Source organism: Stigmatopora nigra, chromosome 12 (genome assembly GCF_051989575.1).
Source record: "Stigmatopora nigra isolate UIUO_SnigA chromosome 12, RoL_Snig_1.1, whole genome shotgun sequence".
In the NCBI taxonomy this organism is placed as follows: Eukaryota; Metazoa; Chordata; class Actinopteri; order Syngnathiformes; family Syngnathidae; genus Stigmatopora; species Stigmatopora nigra.
The window spans coordinates 14,443,038-14,467,953 of record NC_135519.1 but is presented as its reverse complement, the minus strand read 5'-3'; the positions used below and the strand labels follow the sequence as shown (position 1 = coordinate 14,467,953).

The following is a 24,916-nucleotide window of genomic DNA, read 5'->3' as shown; positions in this document are numbered from 1 at the left end:
AACCCCCGCTCCTTCAAAGTTGGTCAGCTCGGTCGCTGCGGGATGTCTCCAACCAAAAGCTCCCCCATCCCTCCCTCCTCTCCCACGTTGGCCCAACCCCCGTCCACCATTCAACTTTTTCCACCTATGTATGTGCCCAGTTATAAACTGTCAAGAGCCAATTGAAGACTTTTTTACCTGGTTGAAATGTGGGCCATCAAAGTGCACACCATTTTCACCGTCCATTTTTTGACCATTTTCACTCGTTTGAGAGCGTCCTGATGAATGATATTTCACACATTTCCTTATAGACACAGCAGTGCCAGACGACAATAAAGGTTTTGGATTTGATATAAAAGCCTAGCATCCCGTAAGAGTAGGCTTTCATTTCAAACGATTCCACAAAATGTAACTTTTCCTATAGAGGAAAACTGTCTGCAATACTAAGTGACCTGCGAGTGCAATCAGTGGATTGGCATCAGCTGCTTGTCTTGCAGCCCAACCCCCGCTCCTTCAAGTTTGTTCAGCTCGGTCGGCCAGTCCGGCCGGGATGACTCGAACCAAAAGTTCCCCCCTCCCCTCCCACAGCTGCCCAACCCCCACAGATTCAATTTTGTCTGTGTTGGAGCCAGTTCCAAGCTTTTTTGGACCTATTTCAAACATGGGCCTTCAAATTGCATACCTTTTGACCATTGAAGAAAGGGGACACCCCAAAGAAATTGAAGCATTGGACATATGAAAGAAGAAGATGTAGCATCCCATAAGACAAGGCATTTAGTTAACAAGGCTAAGCAAAAACATAATAAAAAGGGCCAAAAGTGAGTGCTTTGGTTTCAACTTCTAAAGAGGGAAGCTTTCTACAATACTGAGTGTCCTGCGAGTGCAATCAGTGGATTGAGATCAGCTGCTTGTTGCAGCCCAACCCCCGCTGATTCAAGTTGCTCAGCTCGGTCAGTGGACGGCTAGAGCCAAAAGCGTCTCCCTCCCACCTCACCCAAAGCGGCCCAACCCCCGTCCTTTCAACTTTTTCACCTATGTATGTGCCTTTTTCACCTTTGCCAAGCCAACCCTGCCTGGTATACACTGTCAAAAACCAATTCGAGACTTCCTTTTTTTACCTATTTCAAACGTGGGCCATCAAAGTGCACACTTTTAACCATTTTGACTCATTTAAGAGAACCTTTATTGAATATTTCACACATTTTGATCTATGCAGCTGTGTATGATGACAATAAAGGCTTTTGGATTTGATATAAAGACATAACACCCCATAATAGTAGGCTTTCATTTCAAAGGATTCCACAAAATGTAGCTTTTCATAAAGAGAAAAGCTTTCCTCAATACTAAGTGTCCTGCGAGTGCAATCAGTGGATTGGCATCAGCTGCTTGTCTTGCAGCCCAACCCCCGTTGGTGCAAAGTTGGTCAGCTCGGTCGGTGAGGGATGCCTTGAACCAAAAGCTGCTCCCCCCTCCACACCCACCGTGGCCCAACCCCCATTCATTCAACTTTTTCGCCTATGTTTGTGCCTGTCACCTTTGCAAAGTCACCCCTGCCTGGTATAAACTGTCAAGTGCCAATTCAAGACTTTTTTTGGACCTATTTCAAACGTGGGACATCAAAGCGCCAACTTTTGACCATCTTGACTCATTTAAGAGCACCTTTGTCGAATGATATTTTACCCATCTCGTTATACGCCACCGTGTATGATGACAAAAAGCCTTTTAATTTGATAGAAAGGTGTGGCATCCCATAAGACTAGGCTTTCATTTCAAATGATTCCACAAAGTGTAGGCTTCCACAAAGAGGAAACTTTCTTCAATACTAAGTGACCTGCGAGTCCAATCAGTGGATTGGCATCAGCTGCTTGTCTGGCAGCCCAACCCCCGAGCGACCCTTCAAGTCGGTCGGTGCCGGATGCTTGGAAGGAAAGAGCATCCAAAGCGGGCCAACCCCCGTCCATTCAACAGCTATGTTTGTGCTGATGATTCAAAGACAATTTCCACGAGTGAGGGGAAGAAAAAAGCTCAAGTAAACATTGTTTTAGAGCTATAAAAATGGACTATTTGGGACTTTTGATCCAGTTCTTTTAATTCAATTTCGAAAATAAAAAATGTAGATATCAGATGTAAAATGGTCCAGTCCACATGAAATGGCATTGACATGGTTAATGCTGCGGGCCGCCAAGTGACCCGAGTTTGACACCCCTGCTCTACGCCATGAAACGGCCACACTTTACTTGGTGATTATTGAAAAATCTTGGCTACACATGGTTGTTTTTATTTAAGGGGAAAAAGAGATTCCCAACCGGGGGGGATTTGCTTGCATGGCAAAATCCGGGGAGTCTAGACCGTCAAATAGGCCATTTGTGGACACACAGTCGTCTCCATTTCAAATAAAAAGGTCTTTTTTGGGGGGGGATAGAAAAGGGTTGATCCACCTTAATATTGCACCTCCTGGAAAAAGTGGCGTGGGTTGCGTCTCTTGCGATCTAGCTTGGCGTTCTCCAGCATCTGCAACCACAAGCGCGTCCAGGCGTCAGTCGGGCTCACCCACACATAAACCACAAAGGAACTCCGCCGGCTCCACGTTGCACTTTGGCCCGCGGGGCTTCCGGAAAGGAGGGAGGTACCGGGTGGGGGGGCACGTCCATGGGAGAGGAGATGTCGGCGGGCGCCAACTTGCGCTTGCGCTTTTGCCTGCTCTCCGAGGAGGCGCTGGCGTCCACGCCGCTGCTCACCAGGCTCATCATCTTCTTGGCTGCGGCCAGAAGAGATTACGTGGGAAGCGGCGGCGGCGGACAAAAGACGGACGCCGAACGACCGACAGTCCAGGGGGAGAAGCCCACCTGTGGAGCCGATGAGCGTGGGAGAACTCTGCAGGAAGTCTCCGATCTTCCGCAGCGTCCCTCCTTTGCCCGGAGAGCGCGCCGTGGCGGTCGTCGTCGCGGTTGGGCGCGGCTGGACGGAAGCAAAAAGGGGTCAAAGGTTCGGCGCCGTTCCGACTCGGGACGGCCGCAAAAGCAATCCGTCCGGCTCACCTCCCGCTCTTGGCGCCGGGTGGGCGTGGTCTCCGCTCGGCGATTTCGCTCGTTCTCCTTCTCCACTTCATCCTGGCAAAAGAATCGGCCGCTCAGGCGTCGGCCGCAGACGTCCGATCCGCCGGGACGCTCGGCCAGTCCGCCGTGGCCCGCGCGGATTCAACTTTTACATTTGAGCCGGAAATAAGGAATTGGTCGGGAATGATGACGGATGGATGGCTGTGATCGCCAGGCGGCTGAAATGGAGTCCGGATGCGCTGAAATGAGGGGGAAGTGGAACAAATAAAATACTACCTGACGTGGATGGGCGGGACGTTTGCAGCGTGGAAAAATGGGACGCTTGAAAGGGGGGAAAGAAAAGCCAGAGAGCTCTTTAACTCCCATTCAATTGAAGCGGACGGACGCTTGGCTAAGGGCACTTCCGCTTCAAACCACCTTTGCTAAATTGAACACAGTATTTTTCTGATCATAAATGGCCATTTTGGGGCCGCTCCTCCAACCAATAGTGTAACAAAAAAAAACATTAGCGCTATGACCAATTGGTATATCATATCCAACACGTACGTACATCCCGGGATTAGTTTTGGGCGGGCGGCGGGAGCACGCGCCTTGGAAAAAAGGCTTTCCCGCTCTCACCTTGTCGCCGGCGCTTTTCCTCTTACGGCCGCAGGGCGCCATCTTGACGGTGACGGCCTCGGCGTGGCCCCGCGGTCGCAGCGCCAGCCGGTCGGGCCGCAGCGGGCTGAAGGAGATCTCCAACTGGGGCTGGGGAAAGCGGCTGGCTCGCCCGTTCTCCGTGGAGATCTGCGACGACTCCAGCAGCGAAGGTCCGCCCGAAGAACCCTGAAAGTACGGCGCCGGTTGCAGCGGAAGACCCGGAAGGCGGGGAAAAGAGGCCGGCCGACTCCACACTGACCTCCGGTGGCGACGAGGCGCGCTCGCCGGCCAGCTGCTGGATCAGCTGCTCCTTTTGGGCGAGGCTGGCCAGGAGCTTCTTTATCTGCACTTCCAGGTCGGCCAGCAGGCCGTCTCTCTCCTTCCTCCAGCTCTCCATCTTCTGATCCTTGTCCACCAGCTCCGCCTCCTGAGAGGGGGATTCGGGGGATTGACGGACGTTTGCCGTCACCGGTCGCCGGTCCGGTCGGGGTCCGCTCACCAGCCCGGCCTGGCGGGCCAGGTATCCCTCCCGGTCCCGGGCAAACTTTTTCACTTCCTGGTTGCGTCGTTGCTCCGCCTCTTTGAGCTGAGCGATCAAAGACATCTTGTCTTGCCGCCACTTGAGCCGCTCCGCCTGGTGTTTTTCCTCCGACGGCTGACCGGCAGAAGGGATTTTTTTTTTGTTTTGGGGGGAGAAAATGGAGCTCCGCGCTGCCACGCTGACTGACTTGCCTCGTCAGATATTTTTGCCGTATTTTTGGGGGTATTTCGATTTTTGAGACCCATTGTCAGAATGAACCGTGGACTGACCTTTCGACTCTCCGGAGCGAGAGGGGCGTGGTCCGCTGGGGTCGGCGTCACGTGGTCTCCGCCCTGCGGTCGCGTGGGAGTCTCCTTGGCTCGCTCCAACTCTGGACAGGAACAAAAATGCTAGAATGGATGCTAAAATGTTCAAATAGTACACATACTTTTGGAGTATTCTTTTTTTTTTTGGCCGGCTTAAATCCAGCGCTAACTAAGGCTATTTTCTGGTGGGACCTACTCCAATACTTCCTCAAAGTAGTGACAACAACAACAACAAATTTGTGGTATTTTGCCGGGTCGGGCCTTACCGAGGCGGAGTTCCTGGATGAGGCGGAGCTTCTCCTCCAAGGCGCTCTCCATCTGCTCCTGCGTCTCCTCCTGCTCCAGGAGCGTGGCGCGCATGTCGTCCGCCAGGCGCCGTTGAGCCTCCAGTTCTGGGGGTGAGCGATGGGGAAGGATGGAAGCGGGAAGGAGGAGGCGTGGCCGGGGGGCGCGGCCCCGGGGCGCGGCCCCGGGGCGCGGCCCCGGGGCGCGGCCTCTCACCTCCATCCCTCTCCGCCGCCGCCGCCTGATCCTGAGGGAGGAGAAGGTCAGTCACCAGAGGGGAACGCAATAGAACCAAGAATCTTTTTTCTCGACACTTTGTTCCAGCAGTGGTGACAACGGGGGCGTGGAATTGTAAATAATAAAAACATCTATTAAGAAAGCCCCATCAAGGCCCATCCATCAAGACCCACCGTCCCCAGTTGCCGGATGATCCGCTCTTTGGCGACCAGCTCGGCCCGGAGCTCGGTCATCAGCTTCTCGCCGTGGGACATTTTGCGTCTCAGGAGCTGGCTTTCTTCTCGGGTGCCGGAGATCTGGGGGCGCGGCCGGCCGGCGGTTGAGTCGGAGGACGTGGCCGGGACCCACTTGTACCTTTTTTTTTTTTTTTTTTTTTTTGGACCTACCTGGGCCTGGACCCGCTGCATCTGCTTCTTGTAATCGGCCATCTTCTCTCGGAGCTCGCCGACGAGCTCCTCCTTCCGCTCCAAGTCCCGAGTCAGACTCCGGACTTTGTCCCGGTCCTCTTTGCCGAGCTCCTCCAGTCTGGAAAAGGTTGGCCGGGCGACACGTCGCGGTCATTTTCCGCGTCGCCCCGTCCACCACGGACGGAAGCGCTCGGGCGGAGATGAGCTACCGGGCGATCCGGAGGGCTCTCTCCTCCGGCTCGCCGTCCTTCCGCTGGACGGCTCGGAGCGCGGAGGCCGTCGCTTCCCGTCGTCCCGCCTCCTGGCCGGAGTCCTGGCTGGAGTCCCGCCGTCCCGTGTCCCGGCTGGAGTCCGGCTGCAAAATTCAAAGTGTTCCTAATATCCCCGTACAAACAAGCTTGGGGCTATTGAGAAAAGGCGCTTACTCGGTGGTCTTGGGCGCAGGCGGCCATCTTGCCAGTCAGCATCTTGAAGATTTCCAGACGTCGCTCGGCTCGCTCCTCCACGAGCTCCCTCTCTCTGGCCAGCCGCTCGCTGAGGCCAAGCGCCGTCGGTCAAGCGGCGACCCGTCTCGGCGGCGGAGGCAACTCACGTAAAGTCGTCCTGCATCTTGGCCACCAACGCGCTGAATTCTGCGCCGAGGTCCTCCCGGAGGCGAGCTTCCGCCGAGGCCTTGTCGGCGCGCTCCTTCTCGAGTTCCAGGCGCAGGCGCGTCACCAGCCCCGCCTGCTGCTCCGGAGGGAATACCACCGGCATTGAAATTTGTTTAGTTTTCTTTCTTTTTTTTTCTCCTCCCAAAAATGCCGCCGGGTCAAGACAAAAATTCGAAAAGCGGTTTTCCCAAAAATGTGATGGACAAACCTGCCGTGTCATTTCACCACATTCCACCGCGTGTTGAAATTGCTCCTGAAAGTCGTCTTGGCTTTGGGACGCGTCCTCCGTCCACGTACTCTCTTCCCGCCGGTCCTGAGGAGCACGTCGTCCTTTTTTTCAAAACGGCCCGAAAAGAGGACACGTCGGGCCATTAGGACCACGCCCTCCCACCTCGGCTTGGCTCTCCCATTGGGCCGCAGTCTTGCCGGCTTCCCCTTCGCGGTCCTCGCCGGGCACCAGCAGCACCTGGAGAGCACGGACGGAGTCCAAAATGTGGCGCAAAAAGGAGTAAATCACGACGGCGGGCCAGATACGCCCGAGGGGAGCGGGCCAACCACCTTCTGCGCCAAGGCGGCAAACTTGAGCACGCGGAGCGTCTCGTCTATGGCGGAGGCGCAGCGGCTGACGTTGACCAGCATGCGGACTTGGTGGTCGCCGTCGCCGCCGCCGCCACTCAAGTAGCTCTGCAGGTAACGGGTCAGCTTGCTCTCGCGGAAAGGCACGTGCTTGGGCGGAGCCCTGACAAAATTGGAGGAAGAGGTCAACGTGGAATGTCAGATGAAAACTTTTCACTGGACGGATGAGCCTCAAGTCCTTGCCGGCGCCGCCACTCACTTGGCGTGGCGGTTGTGGCGGAGCGCGCCCATGCACTTTCCCAGGATGAGCAGCGAGGCGTTGATGTTTCCCGCCTCCTTCAGACGTTGGCCTCCGTTCCCCGTCTTGTCGCAGCGTTCCGAGCCGGCCAGGTCGCACAGGCGCAACCTGCAACCCGACCGAGACACGCCATCGGTGGCAGTTAGCGCCGCCCACGTAGCTAGGCGGGGCTTTGGCGGGCCACCTACTCGCTGACGGTGGCCTCTGGTCCATCCCGCCCGTCCTCCGTCCTCACGATGCGAATGGAGAAGATGCTGTGACTGTCAAATTCAAGGGCATTTCTTACGAGATTGACAAAAGAAAACAGGCGATGGTACATTTCTGCGCTAAAAGATGAGCCTTATCCCTAAGAAAACGGATAGCGTGGCCAGCTATCGGACGGCCACATTATTTCGACGGATATCGAAGCCCACCCTCTCCCATGAAAACAAGTCGGCGTGTTGGAGATGGAAACCTTCTGCTGGAGAGCCGGTTGACCCCCGTGGAGGAGAAACTTTGATTCCTCTTGCCGAGCTTGACCACGGCCAAGGCCTGCTCCACGTCGTCCACCTGCACCCAGCGGAGGTCTGCCCGGGACCGGAAGGCGGTTAGGCGAGGACAAGGACGACGAGGACGACGACATCCCCACCTTTAACAAAGGCGTCGCCCCGGGCGTCCTGAGACAAACGCAGGGCGGTCCTCCGGCCCGCGCCGGCGGGCGCCGCCTCCAGGAGGTCGTGGATGCTCTCGTTGTAGATCTCGCAGAAGGAGAGCCAGACGGAGAAGTGGGCGCGGGCTTCCACTCCCAGGCTCAGTGGCTCCTCCTTCTCGTCCTTCTCCCGCGGCAGCCACCCCGAGTCTGAACCAAGGAGAGACGTTGCGCTCGGGCACCCTCGGGGAGACAGAAAAAAAAAAAAAAAAAAACTCACCCGGAGTCCCGTCTCCGTGGCTTCCGTCTTTCAGTCGTCTCAGCAGGTTTTCCTTGAAGGCGGCGTCCCGGGCTCGCCGCTCCTGGCTCAGGACCACCACCTCTCGGCAGCGGTGGGGCGCAAAGGCCGGGCGCTCCGAGACCTTCTCCCCCAAGCTGGAGAAGATGAGGTCCAACGACCTGGGCAGGACGCCGGCGTCTTCGGCCGTCCCTGATGGGCGGTCGTACGCGTCAGGGGCGGCCGTTCGAGGCGGTCGTACGCGTCAGGGGCGGTCGTACGCGTCAGGGGCGGCCGCTCGAGGCGCCACCCCGCCTGGCCGGAGAGGAGACCCACCCAAAAAGGTGAAGGTCTTGCCCGCGTTGGTCACGCCGTACGTGAAGACCAGGGAATTCCCTCCGGCGAGAAGGTGTCCCACCAGTTCCTTGACCGTCCCTCGGAACAACTCCCTCTGGCCGGTGTCCGGACCGTAGACCTGCCCGGGAACAATGTGGTTGAACGGCGCCACTTTTTCGGCCGAAGAATAGAGCGAGGCCGATGTCCCAAATGACGCCATCCGGACTTGATTGGCCCTTCCCGGTCCAAAGTAAGCGCCCGCCCGCCCTCCCGCCGCGCCATTTGGAAACACACCCGCGAGAAGTGGAAGCGGCGAACGGCGTGCGCCGTGCCTTTCTCGGAAGCCGGGTTGGCCCACGCCGATCGGATGGCGACCGTGTCGGGAGGCTCCACCCACAAGCGCTCCCGCCGGGGAGCGCACCCGGCAGCCGGAGGCCACTCGCCCGCCGTCGCCGGTCGGATGCGGAGGTAGACTTTCACGTGTTCTTCACCGTTCTGCCCCTAAAATTAAAAATAAAATCAAAACGGGTCTACGGGTCAGAATGATAAGAGTGATCTCTTTGGCCACGGTTGACGGAGGCCACCGAGTTCATGGAGGGGCTTATTCCCGAAAAGTGTGCTTTGTTTGCTTTTGTCTGATCCAAAAGAAAGCCAAATGCAACTAAGGAAAAGTCCTTACCAGAAAGTTTGGAGATTGGCCCGTGCTGTCCTCGGCGGACAGGTCGCTGACGTCATCCATCACGTCCGAGTCAAGCTGACAACATTCTGTCATCCTGTCACAACAGGAATGGAAAGACATGGACACATTACAAGAATGGAAAGACATGGGACAACATGGACACATTACAAGAATGGAAAGACATGGGGACAACATGGACACATTACAAGAATGGAAAGACATGGGACAACATGGACACATTACAAGAATGGAAAGACATGGGCGGCCACGGTGGAGAGCCATCGTTCAAATAACAAAAGACTAGAGAGTCAGTAAAGGGCAAACAGTATCAAAGTATCAAACATGCTTCTCGAGCCACACCCCCTCCCTCACCGAGCTGGATCAGAACATCTCTGCCTGTCACAAGTCAAGATTATAAAAACATGGTCCGAGGACGCCAAATATTTTAGAATTCAGCTAGCCTGGATGTGACTTTTTATACTACTATGTCTTTGTTGTTGTCTTTTCGCTGAGAAAACACACTTTGAAAAGCTTGGAGTAGCACCACCAATTTCGTTAGACGCAGCTGTGTATGATGACAATAAAGCCTTTTGATTGGATTGGATTTGAAAAGGCTCATCAGCAAAGCAACACTTGTCGACACCAGTCATTTGCGGGACTTAAAAACACTCACAAAAGCAGAACAATGGCATCGTAAAATGTCACCGAGCGACTTTGGCGCTTACCTGCCAGCTCCTTTCTACACATTACAGGGGCTTCAAATGAAGAAAGGAAAATGAAAAGCCTAAAAGGTAGTCCGAACACTCACAAGTCACGAAGGCGTTGGAACTTGGAATGTGACAACAATGAAAAAAACGGATGTGAATGGGACTAGTTTCAAATCAGCCAATCGCAGCACATTTTCTTCCTCTATGTCCAATACGGTATTTGTTTTACATTACTGACGTCTAGTGGACAATAGCTGAATCTTGACAGCTCTCTCTCTCTCTCTCTCTCTCTCTCTCTCTCTCTCTCTCTCTCTCTCTCTCTCTCTCTCTCTCTCTCTCTCTCACACACACACACACACACACACTCTCACTCTCTCTGCGCCCGTCACCAATAACACTTCATTATTTATATTTAAAATAAAAATATTTTCACCCATTTGCGACAAAAAACGTTGACGTGACATAAATGACTTAAACACATGACTTCAACACATGACTTCAACGTTGCAGTTTCGTCACGAGCATGACAACGACGACGCGCATCGATGACGTAGGCGGAATCGCCACCTCGCTCACGTCCAAAACAACAACAGTTCTACGCCAACAAACGCCACTGAATTCGGTCCAACCGGTCAGTTCACGCGATTCGTTGACTTTTGACGCTTTGTGGTTTTTGCGACCGAGTTTTATGTCTCCCTTAACGCATTTCGCGTTGGCTGCGACCAGCGTCTTGTTTTGCTAGCGAACTAGCAAGTCAAGACCACTGGAAGGATGCGAGGCGTGTGTACACGTCTGGCTCGTTTATAGATACATACAAGTGTCGATATTTCCCGCGCCTTTTTTTGGGAGTTATGTATATTTACCACGTAATCAGTTCATTGACTCAACCAACCCCCTCCCACCCCCCGGGGACTTGCATTGTCAATGGCGCTGAAAGTTAAGCATTGACTGGGCTTCAATCCTCCGAGTTTAAGTGAATTGCATTGCAAGTCTATGAGTTCAACTGAGCTTTCGTGACCGACCCCTACAAAGATGGCCTCGGGGCGGCCATGTTGCTGGGGGCGACTCTCCCGTTAAAGCCAAAGCGTTGTCATTCAAATCAAGTCCCCACCGCTTTATTTTTTCATGGCGGACGCTTGGTATCATTTAAGATTAAGACAAGTGAAATTTCTGACCTCCTCCGCGTTCAATATCTAGCCAAGGTCACGGTGCCGTTGTCTTTTTTGTTTGTGCGTTGCCCCTAGCGGTGGTCCTCGCCCGCCATGGGACCCGAGCGAGTTTTCCCGCCTTGCGAGGACGACGACAAGAGCCCCCGCGACGGAGGGCCGGCGTGGAGCGGCGGCGAGGACGAGCAAGAGGACGATGGGGCGGGCTACTCGTACCAGCCTCTGAGTCAGGACGCCGACGACGGGGCGCACGGCGCTCTCCAGCACAGGATGGAGGTGAGCGGTTTTGCGCGCCGTGGCCCAGAGCAAGCGCCGCCTTCCCGCGTCAAGCGCCGCCTTCCCGCGTCAAGCGCCGCCTTCCCGCGTCAAGCGCCGCCTTCCCGCGTCAAGCGCCGCCTTCCCGCGTCAAGCGCCGCCTTCCCGCGTCAAGCGCCGCGTTTTGCCGCCGCAGGTGATGGGTCTGCACCTGCCCGAGGCCCCGCCCCAAGACGGCGAGGAGGAAGACGGCGAGGAGGCGGAGGCCGAGAGGAGCCGCGCCTCCATCCCCATGGATGCCGGTCAGTTGTTAGCCGGCGACGGACGACGGGGCCCGCTTTCCGTGACGGAAGGGAGATGACTGGCCTTTTTCTTCTTCTCTGTATTTCTTCCTGGCTTCAGCCCACGTGGAGCTGGTGAAGCAGACCATGGCGGCGGTGGCGCTGCCCACGCCGGGCGTGCCGGCGTGGGCCCAAGAGATCTCGGACGAGCAGTGGCGCGAGCTGGTCCGGCGCACCTTGCGGGCCCGCGGCCACGCCGACTGAAACCACTTTAACGTGGCGGCCTTTCTTTTTCTTCCCCTTGAATATATTCTTTTATATTGGGACCCTATTTGCACACTTTGACTTTAAATAAGCCAACACGGTGGGGTGATTTTTCTCTCAATAGATCATGTGTACCAATTTCCTTTTTTTTTCTCTCTTTGTTGTTTTTACAAAGACATTTTTTTCCTGCAAAAAATGTCTTTTAGTCTTTTTCCAAAAAAAGAACAACTGTGTCAAATAAAGTTTTTTTTTCTCCCCCCCCCCTTTAAGACGATCACCTAGATTGAGATGGTTTGGGTGAAAATAAGGAGGCATAAAAGAGTGACTTGGTTGGTTGGTCATGTAGCATACGTATACGTATATTGTGACTTTATTGTTTACATTCCATCCATTGGCTTTTCTGGTCTTTTGCATTTTGACACAGGTGAGGACTTTTCACAACAAGAATAATGTCGCGCCTCGTCATATTTTGAGGAGTAAGAAAAAGTCATGACATTGAGCTTCAAATTGGTAATACTCGCACGCCTTTTTTTTTTTTTTTCCTCCCCTGGTAACACGACGGCGCCTGACTTTCTGCCTTTAATCTAATGACTATTTGCCACGGTCCTATTTGTCTTTTTTCCGTCCCCCGGGGCGCTCTAGTGTTAGCGCTGCCGCTACTACGGCTACTACTGCGTGGCTTAAGCGCACCTGCAATCCTCGTGTGCGTCGCCCGCCCTTTCAGGAGCTAACGTTTCAAGGTTCTCGACGACTCTGCCGATATTTTGGCAACGGCCTCGGAGGGAGGGCCGGCGAGGCCGCGGGCGAGGCCGCGGGCGAGGCCGCGGGCGGACGCGTAATCGCACGTCACCTACGGGTGGGGAAAGAAAAAAAGTCAACAGACGGCGAGGGGCGGGACGACGGTGTGTCTGTCTGTCTGTGTGTGTGTGCGTGCGCGTTTCCATGGCAACCGTATTGCTGTGCGATCCAGAGTCAACTTTCCATCGGCGAGTTGAGATCTGGCGCCCGGTTAGCTGAGGGCCTCCTGGTTGGCCGTGAGGAAATGCTCCGCCCTCTTGTGCGCCTCCAACGCTTTGATGGTGAAAACGTCCTGCGGGAGCTCCGACTTCCTGCGGCTGGCCTTGGCGTCCGCCAAAGAGTCCTTGGACACCTGCGGAGAGTGCAAACACGGCGGGGGGGCGTCCTTTATTGACGCGCGGCTTCCCTGGCGCCTTTTCTGGACTAGCAATTGGCCGGGGAAGAGACGCAAATGTCTCCATTTGAGCGGACGTGTCTGCTTGTCGCTTGTCCAATTGACAGTCCAGAAAAGCGGCCGGCTACTTACCAGGAGCACTTGGCTGGCCACCGTCTTTTTCAACAGCTGAATGTCCTCCAGCGTGGGAACGTCAACGTCCGCCGTAGGTGCCGTTGTCGTCGTCCCCGCCGGCGCGCCGCACGACTACGCGGCAGATCAAAAAAGAAATAAAATGGAGGGACTGGATGACGAGTCATTTTCCCTCCCCAAAAAATAAAGCCACTGACCGCTTCCCGAGCGCCGAGGCCGGGTGGCGAGGGGAGGAGCCTGTGGCTCTTTAGGGAAAGCAAAGACACCCCGCCCCGTCACCCCAAAGTGGCGCAGTCCCTCCGGCAGCTGTGGATTACCTGTGGATTTTGTCTGGCCAGGTCTTCCAGCTTGCCCCAGGTTTCTTCTCGCTCCTTGACTCGGTGTTTTTCTCTAGCGGGAAGGAAGGGGGCCAATTCAAAGGCGGACTCTGGGATGGCGCCAAAGGGGGCGCCAAAGGGGGGGGCGCCGCAGGGGGCCACTCACTTGTGTTTGTCACTCTTGTACTGTTGGGTGCAGTCGTCAAAAAGTTTCTGGTTCATCTCCATGAAGAGTTTGAGAGCGTTGTAAATGAGGCCGTGGATGGTCCTGAGGTCGCAACAAATCAATCAAATCAAGTCACTTTTAAAACGGGTTGATTTGGGGGGGGGGACACCGACAGCAATATACAAGAAATCTAGCACCGAGTGTCTTTCTTTGATTGGACGGCCTTACTTGTTCCAGTGGCTCTTGGAGTTCTTGTAGAGAGCGGGAAACATCAGCGGCAGGATGCTGGCCGCGTTGTCGCTGATCAAACTCATGATGTACTCGTTGTTCCAGTAGTACAGAGCGCGTTCGGCCACCTGTGCCGGTGGGAGATGGTCAGTGGGAGAGTGCCCTTCCACCATGGCTACAGCCTTACCTGAAAGTGAGTGCTGGACACGCACTTGGCCAGCTGGCGAAAGAGCGGCCGGTGAACTTTGGCAAACTCCGCCGGCTCGATGACGTCCAGGATCTCCTCCAGCTCGTTGAGGAACATCACCTCCTTGGGGCTGTGGGTCTTGGGCCAGAACTTCAGCAGGCCCACGATCACCGCTTCCGTCAGACCGCTGTCCTTCTCCAGGAACTGGACCACGCAGTACGCCAGCTGCCAGGCGTTCAGTTGGGGAAAAGGGACGGGAAGAGGGAGGGCCTCCGGGAAGCCGGCCGCCGTCGCCTCCCTCCTGTCCGCCGGCCGCCTCCCCCCCCCTCCCGTCCGCCACTCACCTGCGGGTGGTAGACGCTGAGCGACTTGACTTTGTGAAGCGGCAGCAGGACTCGGATCAGGAACATTTTGTGTTCTTCTTTCAGCGGAAGAGCAAAGCCGTTGATGATGCTAGCGGAGCGCAAAGCCCCACGCCGGTCAAAAGGGCCAGAAAGCCGTCCGGCGGGGAAACGGGAGGCTTTGGGGCTCACCTTCCCAGGATCTCCAGCAGCTCGGCGATTCCGTTGTGATGTTCCGTCTCGTAAATGAACCTGAGGGAGCGGCGCTCCGTCAAGGCGCTCGCTGGCTTCCCCGCCCCGCCCCGCCCCGCCCCGGCCCTCCACCACGCCCGTACCTGTAGAAGATGTTGTTGATCTGCCGGCGGATGTACGCCCGCAGTCCCAGGAATTTCCCGTAGATCCGGTGCAGGATGGTCTTCAGGAAGTCTCTCTCGCGCGGATCCTCGCTGTCCAGCAGCTCCAGGAGCTGAATCGGAAGGAAAGAGAAGAATTGTCGGAGGGGCTTTCTCCCAAAAAGGGCCCCGACCACCCGCCCGCCCGCCCGCCCGCGCGTACCGACAAGACGAAGCTTTGGTCCATGTATTTTTTGGCCACGTTGGCCTGAAAGTCCGGAGACTCCAAGAAGCGCAGGAAGAACTCGTAAACCAGCTGAAGGAAGATGCGGAGGGTGAGCCCGGTGGGCGGGGCCAAAGCCGGAGCCGTCCGGCCGGCCGGCCCCCGGGCGCACCTGCAAGTGAGGCCAGGCGGCCTCCAGGGTGGGCTCGTCCTCTTCGGGGTCGAACTCGGCTCCGGTGGGATTGGAGGAAGGCGGCAACGTCCGGAACAAGTTGACGGAAAACTGGAGGAGGACAGCGGGGTGGAGCGCAAAGAGGCAAAGCTCGCCCAGGCAGCGGCGCACAGCCAAAATGGCCACCGGCAAAGCCGGGAAATAGGGCACGCCCACCCACCATGCCGACCGCCTCGGGGTACACGGCCTCGGTCAGCGCCTCGGCGTCGTGCGTGATGTAGTCCACCATCTCGTGGAGTCCGGCCCTCTTCACCTCTTTGAACTTGAGGTCGCTGAGCGGGTCGCTGACAAAGTCAAAGAGGACGCAGCACTGCCGCAGCTTCTGCACAAAGAGCTCCTCGCGATCCTCGACCGCCGCGTCTGGGAGTGGGGGGAGGGGGGCGTCGTGGGGGTGCGCTCCGGACCAGTCGGACCACCCGGCTCGTCACGCCCTCCTCACCTTTGAGGGCGGGGAGTTTGCTGAGCTCTCGGTCGCCGCTGACGCCAAAGCGTGACGAGCTGTGACGGCGTTCCTTCTTGACCACTTGAGGACCGGCGCAGTATTTGATCTTGTGCAGCTGAGTGGGCGGCGGCGCGCTTCCCTGCCCGCCGGGACGCCGGCCGGCGTTCTGGAGGCGCGTGTCAAATAGAGGCCACTTTGCCCCGCTCCGCCCATTCCCAGGGTCACTTACCTCGCCGCTGTCGTCCGTGGAAACGTCCTTGGGGGCGCCGCCTTTGCCACTTTTGCCGCTTTCCTGTCCACGTGCACATGGACAACATTAACAACAACAAGGACAACGACGAGAGGCGAAAAAACAAGTTGACGTCAGTCCAGCTCAGGGGTCGGTCAGCGTATGCGGTCCAGACGTTGGCATCTGCGTCTCTCCCCTCCACATTTTAGACAATGTGTTGGGATTCAATTCAGGGGCTGACACTCCTGGTCTCGCTGCTAGACTGGCACTAGCTAGTTAGCTGGCTAACTAGCGAGACTGTTAAGTTAGCTCCCGCGTCCGTCCGGCAGCGAGACTGGCTCTTGATTGACGTCGTCATGGCAACAGCGTGGCTTGACGTCACGCGCGCACCAATTTGAACGATTTAGCGTGCCGCGTTTCTTTCAATTGAATGACAAATGGCCAAGGAGCAGGGAGGGATGGGCGGGCAGTCTCGCGTCACCCCTTGCTTTTGCCATCATTTTTCTCTCTCTCTCTCCTGGTCGATTAGTGGTTAGCTTAGCTTGGGATAGCAGGCTAGGCTAGGCGCGGCGCCTGGCAGTTAACCTCGGCTTCCGATGACGCCCATGTCAGGCGTGAAAAGTGGCGCTTCGACGGGCGACGAGGCTCACCTTGTCTTTCTTGATTTTGTTGGGCATTCTTGCTCGCTCCTTCGTTTTGCGGGCTGTCCGAGACGGGCGTTGCGATGACGTCAAGATCAGGCGTTGCTTCCGGGTACGTTCGCCTCATTGGCTGCCGCCGCTGCCACCGCCGCCATCGTCTTCGTCGACGACGTCGACTTTCGCATCCGCCCAGCAACCCGTGGAACCCCGGAACACTTTTGTTGTTCCAAATAGTCATTCTTTGTCTACACCTGTCACAGCACCAAAATAACCCGGGGCATTTGTATCAAAAGCAGATCACAACCATTTCATCATTTTTTTCATGATTTTTTTTGGGGGGGTCAATTTCAAAAGGAAAATATCCTGCCATTGTAAGTTTCCTTCATGGATTTGTCCCATTTTGAGCATGCTCACCCATCTGGCGTTGACAACAAATACAACCGAGCTTGGAGCTTCTTGTGCGAGTGGCCCTTCTTTCTCACCCGTTTCGTTTGCACAGCCCTGCTTAAAAAAGGTCCCTGGGCCAGGGCCTAAGAGAGAAAATAACACAAGACGGAGTTTGTCTCAAAGTAAGATTTAATCAAACAGGCAGAGGGGAAAGAAACAACTTCCATGGACTGCTTTGACTCTTATCTCAGCAAATGTATCGGGGACAAAATGAGCCTTACGTCACCTTGCAAATGTTCAGGCAGTAAAATCTGAGAAAAAAATGGAAAAAAACCTAACCACGAAATGACTTTTTGGGTCTCCTTCGACATCCAAGCTTTCCCTGTATAACAGAGAAGATAAAACTGCTCCTTGGCGGCGAGATCTCTTAAAGACAAAGCGTCCGCTTTTAACCCTCAAATCCGGGAGTCCTCCTACTGGGACTGGTTGGGCTCGCGAGGCCACCTGGTCTGCGATCGGGTTTGTCGCACGGGGCGGAAGACGGGAGGGGGTCTCTTGTTGACGGTCTTACCCCGGGTCCTGGGACCGGGATCGGGCTCGGCCGCCGGAGGCCTTTCCCAGATTGCGCCGTGGTGGCGAGGCCCGCTTTCCCGCAATTTGACCTCGGCCGCTGTCGCCGTCGGCGGCGGCGACAGCGGCGCGCTCTCCGGACGTTCCCGGCCGGGACTCTCCACGGACACGCTGTGGAGCGGCGCCCCCTCAAGCACGTGTCCGGGATCGCTCTGGATGGACCACACCGATTCGATCTGAAGGTGGAACTCGGGTTCCGCCGGGGGTTTTTCCACTTCTGCCACGGAAGCTTGCCAATCCCGCAATAATGCTCCTCCCCCGGCTTCCGCCTCCAGAGATGCGTCGGAGGCGTCGGTGGCCCGGCCGGCCTCCGGCTCGCGGGATCCGTCGGAAGGGAGGCGATTCCGGGCCTGCGCGGGATCCGTCTGCGGAGACGCTTCGGCGGGTGGGGCCGCCCCGGGATCCGACGCGGGCGCTAGGTCGGAAGGTCCCGGCCCCGGCGGTGGACCGGGATCCGTTTGGGCTTTCACAGGTTGCGACGCGGGCGGACTTGTCAGCTTGGCGCCGTGGGCCGCGGTGGACCTCGGCAGGGACATGGGTCCGGGCTTATTTTTGGAATTGTAGAAAATGCCAAAGAGGTCCTGGGCTTTGGCCGCAGCCAGGTTACTTTTGGGTCTGTCCGACTTGGGGCCTCCCTCCGACGGGCTGAACGGCGGCGGAGGCTTGACGAACACCGAAGGGGTCTGCTCGCTCTCGGGCACGCCCGGAGCCGCCACGTCCGCTTCCGTGTCTGCTTCCGTGTCCCCCGCTGAGCGCTCGGGCCGGGAGGCTCCGGGAGCCGGGTCCAGAGACCGTGCCGCGCCGTAGTCCGTCGTCGTCGCCGCCGCCGCCGACGGGACGGGCGCCCTCGGTGCGCCGGTGGTCGCACTGGATGCGGGTGGGGCCGCTTTGGCGACTTCTCGGCCGGGACTGGGCAAAGCCGGCCTCGGCAAAGCCGGACTCGCCGTGGCCGGACTCGCCGTGGCCGGACTCGCCGTGGCCGGATGGGGAGCGGACAGAGTGTGACCCGGTCGAAGGGTGGCGCCACTAGGCCCGCCGGGACCCGTTCCGAGGACGGACACACCCGGATCGGCTACGCCAGTCCGAGAGGCCGCCTGGGCACAATGGTCCGGCCGTGCGGAAGCCGCCGTCTGAGGATGGTCCTTCTCGACGGGATCCAAAACGGGCGGCGTGGGCGCCCGGGGGGAGGGGGCCGGGACGGGCGCCGCGCTTCTCCACGGCGCCCGAGCTTGCCCGGCCACGGCGGCGGGGAGCGCAAAGCTGGACTGGTTGGCCGCCAGCTTGTGCGCAATCTCTTTGGCGAAGGCCTTGGACTTGGCCAAGGAGTCGTCGACGTGGTCATCCCCGGAGGCGGAGACGGGGGAGGCGGAGACGGCCGCTTCTTGGTCCTCCTTGATAAAGTGGGCGGCCGCTTTGGTGGCTTCTTTGGCCGGCCCACTCTCCCGCTTACTCCAGGGGAATTTGGCCAGATTGGCAGCCGGCAGCCCGGAGGCGTCCTGGCTCTGCCGGAGGAGCTTGGCTCGCATGGCGGGGCTGGGACCGCACAGGATCTTGGGCGGCTCGTGGGGCTTGGCGTCGGCCCGCGCCACGTCCCGACCCGCGCCTTCTTCCGGCTCGCGCTTGTCCGACTTGTGGCGGCGCTCCCGTTCCTGCGGGCGGCACAAAAGGTTTCACGTTAGTGGCTCGGTCAAGAGGGGGAAGAAGGAAGGAAGGAAGGGAGGTTCGGCGCCGTCTGACCCACCTCTGAGCGTCGCCGACGCCCACCGTGGTGGCGTCCTTCTCCAGCCGGTTTCAAAGGCTCCTCCTCCTCCTCCTCATCATGGCGCCGCTCCTCTTGGTCCTCTTGTTCTGGCTCCTCCTCGCTCTGGCGGTACTTGCGGCTCTTCTTCGGTCTGTCTCGGGCGTCCCCGTGGGGGAGGGGCGACTTTTGCCGCTCTTCCTTCAAGCTTTTGGAAGGCGGACCTCGCCCGTCGCCGTCCTCCCGCTCCTCCTTTTGGCTCTCGTCCGACGGCCGCCGGCGTTTTTTCTCCGGCCCGTCGGAGGCCTGCCCGGCCTGCCGGTCCGGGTTCCTCCTCTCTTCGTAAAGCGGATCCTTGTACATTTTTTTCTGAGCAATGAAACGGTGTTTTCAGGTTGGGCCCATTCCCAAATGCTTCCGAGCCGACCGGCTCCCACGTTTTGCCATCTGAATGAGCGCCAAAGCGGAAACCCGGCGTCTCACCTCGTAGTTGTGGTTGTGGGAGGTGGCGGTGACGTGCTCTTCCGCGCAGACGGCGTCTCCCAAAAAGGAGTGGCACAGCTGGCAGAAAAATCCTCGCACGGGAAGCAGGAACTCGCAGCCTGAGTTGGCGGGCCGCGGCAAAAAAAAAAAAGGAAAAAGAAAGAGAGAGAGAGAAAGGATTGCAAAAGGGCAGAGACTTGAAGACGCTCCCATTTTCAGCAAACTAAAAAAAAAAAGGAGCCCAGTCCGCCGGTACCTTTGGCCGGTTTGGTCTCCCGCTCCTCCACCCTGGGCGTCTGGCCGGAGGAACGGGCCCAGGGCCGCTGGTGAGGGTCCACGCTCTGGGGACGGACAAACGGACGGCGCCGCGTGAGCGACATGGGACGCGCCGGACATTTTGTTGCCGTGAAATATCTTTGGAGGAGAAAAGGCAAACCTTGCGATGGCTTTTGCTGTGCAGGTGGCTCAAGAAGTCAAACACGGAGCCCGAGGTGACGTTACAATTTTGGCACCAGTGGTTTCCCGCGTCGTAGTACTCCAAGGGTTCGGGGGGCGGGGCAGGGGGCGGGGCCGCTCCCGTCGTCTCCTGCTTAAAAGAGAAAAGTGGCATTGAAAAGCCTCAAGCCCCAGCGCCCGCCCCCGAGCGGGTACCTCCCGTTGGCGCCGAGGGCTGTCGCCGCCGCCGCCGCCCTTGTCAGCGCACGGCCGGGGGGGCGGCTCCGTGGGCCCCAGCCCCAGGAGGAGCGCCACCTGCTGGATCTCGGCCCTCTTCCCCTCGGCCGCCTCGTGCTCCCTCCGCAGGGCCGAGATCTGGCTCATCACGTCCTCTTGCAGGAGGGCGATCTCCTGCAGGAGGGGGTCTTTGTGGCCGTCCTTCTGCCGACGTTTCTTCCGCAGCAGCTCGCCTGGGGGGGGGGGGCGGAGAATAAATGCCGTGGTCTCTCTCTCCCTCCCTCCCTCCCTCCCTCCGTGGCTCGCCCGCCCGCTACCTTGCTGCTTGCGGAGCCTTTCCAACTCCTTGATGAGGTACTCCTTCTTCTTCATGCGTTGCTCTCGTTCCCGCTTGAGCTTCTCGCGCTCTTCCAGGACCTGAAGACCGGCAGAGAGGAAACCGATTGACGTTTTTCCTTTGGAAACTATGCCAGACGCCTCAAATACTGCACTCGGTTTGCGTTGCGATTAGATTTTTTGGGGTTTTTTTTCCATTCACAGACCCAGGCAAATTGGGAATGGGCAGTCCCAAAAGCCACGGCGGCCAAGCACCGACCGGCCCCTGACCTTCAGCTTCTGGCTCTCCTTGTTGTCCTTCACCGAGACGGATGGCGTCGTCCCGCCGACCCGACAAGACTTGGCGCCGCCTGAACCACAAAAAAGACGCTCGGCGTTTGGAGGAGAAAGAAAAAACGCCCACAGGGCCCACTCCCAAAATATTACCGGATAAAAGGTAGAAGACGGGAGGTTCCGAGTACTCGCCTTTAACGCCAGACTCTGTCGGGTACGTGGGCGGGTACGAAATGTAGCTCCCGTACTGGCCGTAACCGGGCGGCGGGTAGGCCGGCGCCGTCGGCGGCTCTCCGGGTAACGTGGCCTTTGCGCTCCCGCCCGGGCTGGGCCGGGCGTCGTCCGAGCTTTCCGAGGAGAAGCGCGGGCGGCGCTTGGCGGGCCTGTTCCCCTCCAGGCGTTCCATGGTCCTGGCGGCCATTTTGTCCATGTCGCTGGCGCCCGGGTCCGAGCCCACCGTCTTCAAAAGATTCTGCAGCTTGCCGTAGTCGTCCGGCGCCCGCCCGTCGCCTGCGTCTAGAAATGCACGTTGTTACAAGTCACGTCCGACTCACATGATCGGTCCCACTATTAGGGAATAAAAAAAGAAGCTGTGACTGTGTACTGGACTTTGCTTATCAGCAAATAAAGGAAATCAACTTCAATGTCCCTCCCGACGAGTGGGACCATTTTGAGACCCAAAAGCTACTCCTAGACCCACCTCCGGGCGGTGGGGCGGCGACGGGTTCTTCAGAGTCCCCGTACAGGAACTTCTCCTCGTCGTCCACGTGGTCCGGCGGCGGCGGCGACGGAGGGGGGGCACGCCGCTCCAGCAGGTCCAGGATCTCTCGGATCTCGGCGTCCAGGTCCGCCGGCAGCGAGGCCCGCGGGTGGGCGCGCAGCGCGCTCAAGACGGCCGCCGCAGCCGCCGGCTCCATCCCTTTGGCCGCCCGCAGCAGCTCCTCGGCCCCCTCGGAGAAGCCCGCCTCCCGACTCTGAAGATGGCCGGACGGGCCGGGAATGGAGAGAGTTCGAGAGTTCGGGCATTTTCCGGAAGGCCCGAGTTGCGGCCGTTTTTTTTGGGGGGGGAACTCACCCCGTGCCGGTGGTGGCCGGGGGCTTTCTTGAGGATGGACTTGACGGGCAGGCAGGAGAGGCCTTCCGTTTCCTTCCTCCGCCGAAGCACTTCCTGCGCGGCAAAAGCCTTGCGTCGTCGGCCGTGTCCGGATCTCCCCGAGCTGCTGCTGCTGCTGCTGCTGCTGCCACCGGTGCTGGTGCTGCTTTTGCTCCTCCGCCTCCTCTTCCTCCTCCTGCTCCCGCTACTGCTGCTACTGCTGCTGCTACTACTGGCGCTGCTGCTGCTGCTGCTACTACTGCTGCTGGTGGGACTGCGCGTCCGGCCCCGACCTCTGGACCTGGATCTGGAGCCGGAGCTGCCACGAGCACAGCTGCGGCTTTTGCTCCTCGCCCGGTTTTTGCCGCGTACTCCGCCGGGCTCTCTGCGTGGACAAACAAAGGCGCCGTCTCGGTGGAATTGGCAAAGAGGAAAGGTTTCCAAAAGTCAGCGTCGGCTTCACCTCGCTCATTTTGGCGAGCGAGCCGGCCGGGGCTTTGTGTCGCCGCACTCGCCGACGGCTTCGGACGTCGTAGACTTTTTCAAAAGAGACAAGCGAAGACCGTGCGGGTAGCGACACCAGTGGGTACCGTACCTGTCGTGATGACGCGACGCGGAGCCGGTCAGCTCGTTGCCCACCGTGATGACCAGTTTGTGGTCGATGGGAAGACGGTGACGGGGCGGCGACGGCGGCGAACTCTGCGGACAAGACAAACGCATCATCTCAATGTTGGGGGGCAAAATGACATTAAAAGCATTCCATCCAAAACATCTTTTCCATTCGGCATTTTTGGAATGATATACAAAAGGTGATTCGCCTCCTAGAATTCAAACCGAAACAAATGCTCAAAACTCGGATTTGTTTTTAAGGGTGTTGGTGTTGGCTCGTAGTGTCGAGCGTGCGTTCTTTCTGACCTGTCTCGGGGAACCGTCACCGCCGCTGGGACGGTATGGGCCCCCCCGGTAGAAGCCTCCATGCAGGGGGGAGCGTCGGTAGTCGACATGTTCGCGGGGGTGATAATCCGAGTAGTAGGGGGGTTGGTCGTCGCGGTTTCGCTCGTCTCCGTGGCCCGCCGAAGGGTAAGGATGAGCGCAGGGCTTCATAGTCGTCGTCGTCGTGGACGACGACGGTGGCGGCGACCCGTGGGCCTCGAAAGGCGACCGGTAAAAGGCTTGCGGCGGAGGCCGACCGCGGAACATAGTTGGCCGTTGCAGCTGACGGACGGCCGGTCCGATTACGGTCCTTCCGCACTCTTGGAGGGGGCGTCTCGAGCCGGAGGTAATAGCGAGAGAACAACGTAAATAAGAGCCCCAGCTAATGCTAAATGCTACTTTAGTGCATTGGCGCTCGTCTGCGTCTTCTTCGACGGCGCGACGGCAAATGGAGTGAGAGGAGACGGCGCTGGCGCCGCCACCCAGCGGACGGCGGAGAAACTTCTGGCGTGGCTGCTTCCATTGTGGAGGATGTATACGCAACACATACTATGACTATTTGCGCAACACATACTATGACTATTTGCGGTCAATAGGATTTTTCCAATTTTATCTCCACGTCCAATCATTGTTCCCATTTACTTTATGATAGAAAACAAACAATCATTCAGATCAAATCATAGCAAAAACTAAGCTGAAGTGATGTATTCATTTTCATTTTCCTGCTTTAAGACGACTGGCTTTTGTTTTCAACAGCTATTTACCGGTAATATTAGTAGTGTTTTCACCTAGTTTGGCATCATTCATTATCACTCAGATGACTTTCTTATCGTACTATGACGCCTTTTTATCATATATTGCAACACCCACAAACAACCAGTAGTGACGCACCATTGAGCTTTATTTGGGAAAGACATAGAAAAAAATATATATAATAATAACTACAGAGAAGCGTGGCGTAGTCCCACGAGAGGCAAAGAACCAATGCCGCGGCGAGGCCCAGTCCAACCAGCAGTCGGGCTTGTGAGGCGGCCCCCCATTTTTGGCGCCCCATTTTTGGCGCTTACCGTTCTGGACTGCTGCCTTTGCACTTGCTGTCCAGGGTGGGAGTGCGGCGCTTTTGGATATCCGAATTTGTCTTTGGACGGGGCCGGACTGCGACCGAAACTGCGGGACTTGTCCCGCGATCGCGGATGCTTGACCGGCGTCTTCGGCTGCTCCTTCCTTGAAGGCCAGGAGAAGGCGGTGGTTCGGAAACCTAGCCGGCGGATCCGGGGGACTCACTTGGCGTCTCCCGAAGTCGCCGGCGGTTCGGCCGTCGTCTGAGGAAAGAAGCGGCAATGGCCCGTTGATGGCGTCCGCGTAGGTCGCCCTTGTCAAAGTGGCGGCCCGGGGGCCAAATCTGGCCCGCCGCCTCATGTTGTGCGGCCCGAGAAAGTCAATGGTGGGTGCCCACTTTCTGTTTAAGGATCAAATTCAAAACAAGTTTATAGATGTAGATAACATTTTCTGATTTGCCCCCGTTATAATTTTTGATTTGACACAATGCTTTTTGACCTAAAAACACCCCAAAAAAAAAATGAATCCAAAAATTGCAACGATTGATTTAAAAAGGGGAAAATGGGGAAATGTAATATACATCTATAATTTTCATTCCAATTTGTCTTGGCCTTATTTCTCAGTAATGCGCGTTAAAAAAGAGCCAAATGAAAAGCTGGGAGGCATCCACGCCAACTGTTTATAGTGACAGTGGCTTCTTCTTCGTGGCTTTTTCTTCTTCTGCGCAATGAAAAGCAGTTGCGTTGGTGAGCGCCGTTTGCTGACGAAATACGCAAACTGCTCTTTCATTCTTGACCGGCGGGCACCCTTTCATCTCATTTCACTCATCCAAACATAACAAATCCCTACATTTCAAGCTGGCGATTTGATTGGCCTGCAGTGAATGATGAAGATAAAGGTCTTATGAAATGGCGAAACAACAAAAACAACAACAACAACAACACAACTCTCATTTCTTCGTTTTCTAGCAATTCCACTTTTTGATGATCACGTCTAGCTTGTTTTTTGTCATTATTTTTTTTATAGCGCACCCGTGGATGGGATGCTGGTTAGATACGAGACATGGCAGATTGTACAAAGT

General features: G+C 57.1%; 4 protein-coding genes across 7 annotated transcripts; 1 reads left to right on the top strand and 3 right to left on the bottom strand.

The window, feature by feature from the left end:
• Window positions 1–2,241: 2,241 nt before the first annotated feature.
• On the bottom strand, window positions 2,242–9,819 carry LOC144205207 (uncharacterized). Of its 3 annotated transcripts, none has more exons than XM_077729415.1 (28): window positions 9,622–9,819; window positions 8,897–8,990; window positions 8,512–8,718; window positions 8,218–8,356; window positions 7,885–8,094; window positions 7,605–7,814; window positions 7,431–7,542; window positions 7,165–7,236; window positions 6,938–7,084; window positions 6,661–6,841; window positions 6,494–6,568; window positions 6,311–6,415; window positions 6,042–6,178; window positions 5,875–5,983; window positions 5,659–5,804; window positions 5,429–5,567; window positions 5,216–5,338; window positions 5,022–5,052; window positions 4,787–4,912; window positions 4,485–4,585; window positions 4,174–4,329; window positions 3,934–4,101; window positions 3,654–3,860; window positions 3,312–3,356; window positions 3,018–3,089; window positions 2,826–2,937; window positions 2,610–2,737; window positions 2,242–2,490 (listed from the first exon to the last, which is right to left on the bottom strand). In XM_077729415.1, exons 2-28 carry the CDS (start codon window positions 8,987–8,989, stop codon window positions 2,419–2,421), a joined length of 3,423 nt encoding a protein of 1,140 aa, XP_077585541.1. In that variant the 5' UTR covers window position 8,990; window positions 9,622–9,819; the 3' UTR covers window positions 2,242–2,418. The 3 variants fall into 3 exon arrangements, with proteins under 3 accessions (XP_077585541.1, XP_077585540.1, XP_077585542.1); XM_077729414.1 differs by lacking the exon at window positions 3,312–3,356 and adding an exon at window positions 3,188–3,274; XM_077729416.1 differs by lacking the exon at window positions 3,312–3,356 and having other exon boundaries at window positions 9,622–9,817.
• Window positions 9,820–10,011: 192 nt separating this feature from the next.
• mea1 (male-enhanced antigen 1) lies at window positions 10,012–11,726 on the top strand. The gene is made up of 4 exons (XM_077729418.1): window positions 10,012–10,234; window positions 10,848–11,045; window positions 11,221–11,326; window positions 11,427–11,726. The coding sequence occupies exons 1-4, from the start codon at window positions 10,127–10,129 to the stop codon at window positions 11,567–11,569; spliced, it is 555 nt and encodes a 184-aa protein (XP_077585544.1). The 5' UTR covers window positions 10,012–10,126; the 3' UTR covers window positions 11,570–11,726.
• Window positions 11,727–11,895: 169 nt separating this feature from the next.
• Window positions 11,896–16,402, bottom strand: ppp2r5d (protein phosphatase 2, regulatory subunit B', delta). The gene is made up of 16 exons (XM_077729417.1): window positions 16,241–16,402; window positions 15,591–15,653; window positions 15,359–15,527; window positions 15,080–15,279; window positions 14,860–14,970; window positions 14,688–14,780; window positions 14,468–14,598; window positions 14,325–14,384; window positions 14,136–14,244; window positions 13,792–14,016; window positions 13,605–13,732; window positions 13,377–13,478; window positions 13,211–13,283; window positions 13,091–13,138; window positions 12,894–13,007; window positions 11,896–12,719 (listed from the first exon to the last, which is right to left on the bottom strand). The coding sequence occupies exons 1-16, from the start codon at window positions 16,265–16,267 to the stop codon at window positions 12,579–12,581; spliced, it is 1,794 nt and encodes a 597-aa protein (XP_077585543.1). The 5' UTR covers window positions 16,268–16,402; the 3' UTR covers window positions 11,896–12,578.
• Window positions 16,403–16,789: 387 nt separating this feature from the next.
• znf318 (zinc finger protein 318) lies at window positions 16,790–23,257 on the bottom strand. Of its 2 annotated transcripts, none has more exons than XM_077729177.1 (13): window positions 22,759–23,257; window positions 22,439–22,542; window positions 21,826–22,228; window positions 21,451–21,724; window positions 20,904–21,266; window positions 20,748–20,827; window positions 20,459–20,558; window positions 20,121–20,374; window positions 19,906–20,058; window positions 19,726–19,810; window positions 19,470–19,588; window positions 18,990–19,355; window positions 16,790–18,897 (listed from the first exon to the last, which is right to left on the bottom strand). In XM_077729177.1, the coding sequence occupies exons 1-13, from the start codon at window positions 23,041–23,043 to the stop codon at window positions 17,092–17,094; spliced, it is 4,392 nt and encodes a 1,463-aa protein (XP_077585303.1). In that variant the 5' UTR covers window positions 23,044–23,257; the 3' UTR covers window positions 16,790–17,091. The 2 variants fall into 2 exon arrangements, with proteins under 2 accessions (XP_077585303.1, XP_077585305.1); XM_077729179.1 differs by having other exon boundaries at window positions 19,906–20,055.
• Window positions 23,258–24,916: the final 1,659 nt, after the last annotated feature.

Excerpts from the sequence above, each read along its gene's own strand:
- LOC144205207 (XM_077729414.1), bottom strand. The coding sequence starts at position 8,989 with ATGACAGAATGTTGTCAGCTTGACTCGGACGTGATGGATGACGTCAGC. Across the intron at positions 8,095-8,217 it reads CAAGACCTTCACCTTTTTGG|GGACGGCCGAAGACGCCGGC; the intron begins GTGGGTCTCCTC and ends ACCGCCCATCAG. Across the intron at positions 6,842-6,937 it reads CGCCACAACCGCCACGCCAA|GGCTCCGCCCAAGCACGTGC; the intron begins GTGAGTGGCGGC and ends CAATTTTGTCAG.
- mea1 (XM_077729418.1), top strand. The coding sequence starts at position 10,127 with ATGACAACGACGACGCGCATCGATGACGTAGGCGGAATCGCCACCTCG. Across the intron at positions 10,235-10,847 it reads CACTGAATTCGGTCCAACCG|CGGTGGTCCTCGCCCGCCAT; the intron begins GTCAGTTCACGC and ends CGTTGCCCCTAG. Across the intron at positions 11,327-11,426 it reads CTCCATCCCCATGGATGCCG|CCCACGTGGAGCTGGTGAAG; the intron begins GTCAGTTGTTAG and ends TCCTGGCTTCAG.
- ppp2r5d (XM_077729417.1), bottom strand. The coding sequence starts at position 16,267 with ATGCCCAACAAAATCAAGAAAGACAAG. Across the intron at positions 14,385-14,467 it reads ATCAACAACATCTTCTACAG|GTTCATTTACGAGACGGAAC; the intron begins GTACGGGCGTGG and ends CCGCTCCCTCAG. Across the intron at positions 13,479-13,604 it reads TCCAAGAGCCACTGGAACAA|GACCATCCACGGCCTCATTT; the intron begins GTAAGGCCGTCC and ends TTGCGACCTCAG.
- znf318 (XM_077729177.1), bottom strand. The coding sequence starts at position 23,043 with ATGTTCCGCGGTCGGCCTCCGCCGCAAGCCTTTTACCGGTCGCCTTTC. Across the intron at positions 21,725-21,825 it reads CCGGCCACCACCGGCACGGG|AGTCGGGAGGCGGGCTTCTC; the intron begins GTGAGTTCCCCC and ends GGCCATCTTCAG. Across the intron at positions 20,059-20,120 it reads GCCCTCGGCGCCAACGGGAG|CAGGAGACGACGGGAGCGGC; the intron begins GTACCCGCTCGG and ends TTCTCTTTTAAG.